The 5,537-nt window shown below is 50.5% G+C and overlaps 1 protein-coding gene across 14 annotated transcripts in view; it reads left to right on the plus strand.

Annotated features, from left to right (window-relative positions):
* FHAD1 (forkhead associated phosphopeptide binding domain 1) overlaps positions 1–5,537 on the plus strand; it is a 162,584-nt gene that overhangs the window by 118,415 nt on the left and 38,632 nt on the right. For all 14 annotated transcript variants that reach the window (XR_005196334.1, XR_005196336.1, XM_017504765.2 and 11 more), the window contains 3 exons: positions 1,048–1,221; positions 3,289–3,514; positions 5,071–5,155. Coding sequence is in view for 12 of the 14 variants with exons in the window: in XM_017504765.2 (XP_017360254.1) it covers positions 1,048–1,221; positions 3,289–3,514; positions 5,071–5,155 (485 nt within the window). In the remaining 2 variants the exon portion in view is untranslated. The remainder of the gene's footprint in view (positions 1–1,047; positions 1,222–3,288; positions 3,515–5,070; positions 5,156–5,537) is intronic.

The following is a 5,537-nucleotide window of genomic DNA, read 5'->3' on the forward strand; positions in this document are numbered from 1 at the left end:
GAGGCTGAGGCAGGAGAATTGCCTGAACCCAGGAGGTAGAGGTTGCGGTGAGCCGAGATCGCGCCATTGCACTCCAGCCTGGGTAACAAGAGTGATACTCCGTCTCAAAAAAAAAAAAAAAATTTGAATGATTGAATTTTGCATAGAACATCTCAGTGGCATGGAACCATGTTCCGTGGCCTGGGTTTGCAGTGTGCTAGATGGAACCTGATTTCTTTCCTCCTCCCCTGTGGCCGGGGTACAAGGTGGTTTCTTGGTCTTCACTAGTACCGAAGACGCTCACTTAACCACCCTGCGCATCAGTTTCTATGTCCTTAGGAAAAATTCCCTAAAGTGGAGTTGCTGAGTCACAGGACATGCATGATTTTCAGGCTCACAGTACACGTTCCTGAATGACTGTGTAAAAGGTCACAGCAGCTTGCCCCTCCACCAACAGTTGAAAAATGCCCAGGACTGCAAATACATTTGAAATTGGATTAGACAATATTCATAAGATGGCCAGCACAGTGCCAGTCAAGAAGCCCACACTCCACATTATTGCAGGAAGGACTCAAGGAGAAGAACAGAATGTTGACCGTGAAAGAGCAAAAACACGGGTTCCGGGAGGAGGGACAAGAGGTGCCCAGGACAGGGCCGCCGGAGCCCTGGAGGAAACGGGGTATCCTGGAGGCAGGTGTGCAGTGAAGGAGAGAAGGGACGCGGCACATTCATCCTGGAGAACAGATTTAGAGACAGACATGACAGCCCTCCTCAAATATTTAAAGGGCTGTCTCATAAAAGAGAAATAAAACGTACTCAATGAGCTCCAGGTGACAGAGCTGAGCTGAGAGACCAGAAATCACAAGGAGACAGATCTCCGCTGAATATAAAGACAAGTTCTATAATAATTGGAACCTTCCAGAGAAGGCATGGACTTTGTACTTTCAAAGGATCGACAGAATAATTAGACAGTAGACTTTGCCCCCTCACTGAAGGTGGGGGAGGAGGGGGCTGGGTAAGGATGTATTCCTGAATCTCTTGTTATTTTGCTACTTGTTTTTTGTGTAGGAAATGGAATTCAAAGAGCAAAAACAGGACGTTTTAAATAATAAATTAAGTGACGCACTGGCCATGGTCGAAGAGGCTCAGAAAACAAAGACAACTGAAAGTCTAAAAGCAGAGAGCCTCGCCTTGCAATTAAATGAAACATTAGCTGAACTGGAAACTGCCAAGACAAAAATGGTAGGTCGCTGCCTTCCGGGAACGGGAGACTTTTTCTCTCCACGGAAGATTACAGTGCTGTGAGAACCTGTGGTTTGGGTGGGGGCTTCTCAGCCTCAGCACGACAGATGCTCTGGGCCAAGTAGCTCTTTCCTGTAGGGGCTGTCCTGAGCATCTTAGGTTATTTAGCACCATCCCTGTCCCCTACCCACCAGATGCCAGAAGCCCTCTCCCCGCAGTCGTGGTCACCAAAAATGCAGACAGTACCAAGTGTCCCTTAATCGCCCCCTAATGAGAAGTGTTGGTTTAGAGCGAAAGGTACACAGAACCAGGATGCCCTCTCTGCAGGGTGTTCTGAGACGTATTTCAGGGTCCTCGCAGGATCAGGGAGAACACTCAGGATTTAGTGATCAGTGACTATTCCACCGGCTTTCAGACAGTGTGTTAAAGCATAGACTCGGCATTCGAGGCCCTCCACAACCAGGGCTGGATGTTGCATTCATTCTGTCATCCATATGTTCAACCAACAGGTTTCTGGGCAAGAAAGGAATGCAGGTTAATCTGTCAGACGAGCACAGAGTACATTTCATGAGGGTGTGGCATTGGAGAAGACAGCTCTGGGTGTGGCACGTGGTATAGACCAGAATCATAAGGACCTGACCTTGGCTGGGGCGGGGGGAGGCATGGGACGGAGGGAGTTGCTGGAGAGAGTTACAATGGCAGGACTTGATAACGGCTGGCGGGACGTGAGCGCCAAGGAGAGGACAGTGCCAGAGGAGACCGCACGCTTCAGGCCAGGGCGCCTGGGGACATGATGGGTTAGGGACAGCATAGGAATGGCAGTCTGGAGGTCTGGGATCATTGTGGGGGGGTTCTCTTGGAGCAATCGTTTTTTGGAGAAGAGGAGACAAGAGAAGGAAGGCGAGGATAGGGTATCAAAGTTCAAAAGCCCCCCCAGCTTTGGGTACGCAGTAGTTTCGGGAAAGACAGCAAGACGAGAGCCTAACCTGGAAGGCCGCCTCCTAGGCAGGGTCCTTGGAAGAGCGAGCGTGTGTGTCTGGGGCAAAGAGTGTACCTGTCATGGGGAGATCACAGGCCACGGCCCAACATGTCACCTGGGAATAGGGAGCAGGACAGGGTGAGGTCGGAGGAGCAGGCGGGCAGCGAGTTGGAGGTGCTGACATGGAAACGCCAAGGGGAGCCTCAGGAGGGGGTGGGCATGGGAGAGCAACTGATTTGCCATTCAGGGATCATCAGTAATTTTTTGTTTTTAAGAAATGCAAGTTGTTTTTGTTTTTAAGAAATGTAAGTTCTGATCAGGCACAGTGGCTCACACCTGTAATTCCAGCATTTTGGGGTGCCAAGGTGGGTGCATCGTCTGAGGTCAGGAGTTTGAGACCAGCCTGGTCAAATGGCGAAACCCCATCTCCCCTAAAAAAAAATTACAAAATTCAGCTGAATGTGGCGATGCATGCCTGTAGTCCTACATACTCAGGAGGCTGAGGCAGGAGTATCGCTTGAACCAGGAGGCGGAGGTTGCAGTGAGCCAAGATCATGCTCTGCACTCTAACCTGGGTGACAGAACAAGACTCTGTCTCCAAAACAAAAAAAGAAAAAAGAAAGAAAGAAATGCAAATTCATTCACTTTTTCTTATGAAATTGTTCGCTCATTAATTCCATAAATATTTATCAAACATCAAATGCTGTGGGCATAGCAGTAAGTAGAAAAAGACACATTTCTGCTGTTACGAAGTTTACATTCTAGTGGGCATGAGAAACAAAGAAACAAGATTAAAGGCTTCAGGGACAATGAAACAGACACTGGAACAGAAAGTGTCTGGGGCTGCTCCTGTTAGGTGGTCAGGGAGGGCCTCTCAGAGGAGGTGACACTGGAGCTGAGCCCTGAAAGTCAAGAAGCAGTCAACCATGCAAGGAGCTGGGGAAGAAGTTTACAAGGCAAAGGGAACAGCACGTGCTAAGGCCCTGGGGTGGGGCCCAGGTTAGCACCTGTGTGTGTGCAGAGGGGCCATATCCTTGTTGTCATCATATCCAGCTCCCAAGATCACACTGAGTGATACTGTTTCCCAGATCATGATGGAAAACCAGCTAATCCTGCAGCAGCAGAGGGTAAAGGCGCTCCAGGATGAGCAGGAATCGCAGAGACACGGGTTTGAAGAAGAGATCCTGGAATATAAGGAGCAAATCAAACAGCACTCCCAGACAATTGTGAGTCTTGAGGAGAGACTCCAGAAAGTCACTCAGCACCATAAAAAAATAGAAGGCGAGATTGCAACGTTGAAGGACAACGATCCAGGTGAGTCTGAAGGGAGACCAAGGAAATCTTCGTGTTAGGGGCAGGTTCTCATTGTCCCCTGGGTCCCGATGGGCTGATGGTTAAGAAAAGCGCCTCATTCAAAAGCTCATTCATTCTGTGAGGCCTCCTTTTGTTCTTGTCACACAACGATGTCAGAAGCCCTCCGAGGCCCAGGTTCAGCAGAAGTCATGGCAATGAGTTGGGACATCCTTTGTGCCGACCCAGTGAGCCGGCGAGACACGCAGGCTACCAGGGCTGTCAGGGCCATTGAGAGTAGTGCGAAGTGGAATCATCGTTTCCACATGAAAACAGCTCGTGCGGGGGCCTTTCAAAGGCTTCTCTCTGCCATCGACCATTTGCATCTTGACCAATGCACTTTCATTAGCAGCCAGGATTTCTCCCTTAAAAAATAAGCCCAAAAGAGGCTGAAAAAAGAACTCAGACTTGTGAGCACTGGTTGGCCCCAAATGGCCAAGGTAAGTTGTATTATTGTAAAGATATTAAGCTCTTGGAGAAAGTTCTGGAAGTAGAGGACTGGGGCCAGGGTATCCCAGCCTCAGCCCTGTTGACATTTGGGGCAGGATCATTTTTTCATGGATGGGACTATCCTGGGCACTGTCGGGTGTTAGCAGACTCCCTGGCCTCCACCCACCAGATGCCAGCAGCACCCCTACCCCAGTTGTGACAACCAAAAATGTCTCCAGACATTGCCCAATGTCCCCTACAGGCAAACTCACTCCTGGTTAAGAAACACGGCTCTAGTCCCCAGCAAGTTGGCAGTCCATCAGGACTTACTACATTCATTCATTCATTCATTCATCTCTCTCAGTGAAGCTTCTGTGATGTTCCAGTCTCATGTGGGCACTCAGGATCCAGTGACGGACAAGCCAGTTTTTGTCCTCCTCGTAACAAAATTATTGCCCTGACAGGTGATCCCAGACAAATAGGGCGCCGTGATGAGGACGAAAAGCGGGGTTCAGTTTCCGAACCCAGAGTCCAGGTCAGAGGAAGGGTGTTTGAGTTTGAGCTGGGACCTGAAGGGCGACTGCATCTTTGTCACCCCCACACTTAGGCCAATGTGCACTCCACAAATGTTTGTTGAAGGAGTAAACACGTGAGTGAACACGTGACTGAGCAGTGAGCCAGGACACCAGAGGCGGTGCACTGAGGTGTAAGTGGGAGGAAAGCAGTGGAAGGCCCTAAACACAGATTCTTCTTTTGAGAGAGGCGGGCAGGCGGTGGGACCAGGGGCTGAGGCCGCACTGCTCACCAGCTTCGCCGAGTGGTCGCCAGCAGCCTCCATCACTCTGGTGCCCCTTTCATTGTCTGTGAGTGGACTTGAGGGTCCCTGCCTTCTAGAGTAGCTGGGAAGGTCACATAGCCACACACTTGGGGAGAGCCCTCAGCCCGTGACGTGGAACACGTGCGGGTCTCACAAGGCGGAGAGCACTACAGGTGGAGGCAGGATTTGCAAATTGTGAAAGACACAGGTGCATTTGTAAGCAAAGGGGAAGGACGGCCTCCTCTCACAACATTCACGTGTCCCTCTAATACAGCCCACAAGGAAGAAAGGCCTCAAGACCCTCCGGTGGCTCCCACGACGGACAGCAGTGCCAAAGACATGGCATGCGAACACCTGATGTGAGTACCTGCGGGTGTGTGAGCGCCAGGCATTCTCACGGATGCCACCTGGGTGGGGGCAAACAGGAAACCAGCCCCTACCGGGGCCATATTGTCAGAAGCCAAACAGGGAGCCCAGCCTGCTGCCTTCCCAGTGCTGCTTACATTTCCCCATTCCTTCAGCAAGGCAGGCGGTGTCGTGGAAAGAGTTAAATGGAGCTACGTTCAGACCCTCCGCCTGTTTTCTGCTGTTAGAATACCCAAAACTGGGTAATTTATAATGAAAATGAGTTCATTTCTGGCCAGGCATGGTGGCTCATGCCTGTAATCCAAGCACTTTGGGAGACTGAAGTGGGCAGATCACAAGGTCAGGAGTTCGAGATCAGCCTGACCAACATGGTAA

This window comes from Cebus imitator, unplaced genomic scaffold (genome assembly GCF_001604975.1).
Source record: "Cebus imitator isolate Cc_AM_T3 unplaced genomic scaffold, Cebus_imitator-1.0 Scaffold15, whole genome shotgun sequence".
NCBI lineage: Eukaryota > Metazoa > Chordata > Mammalia > Primates > Cebidae > Cebus > Cebus imitator.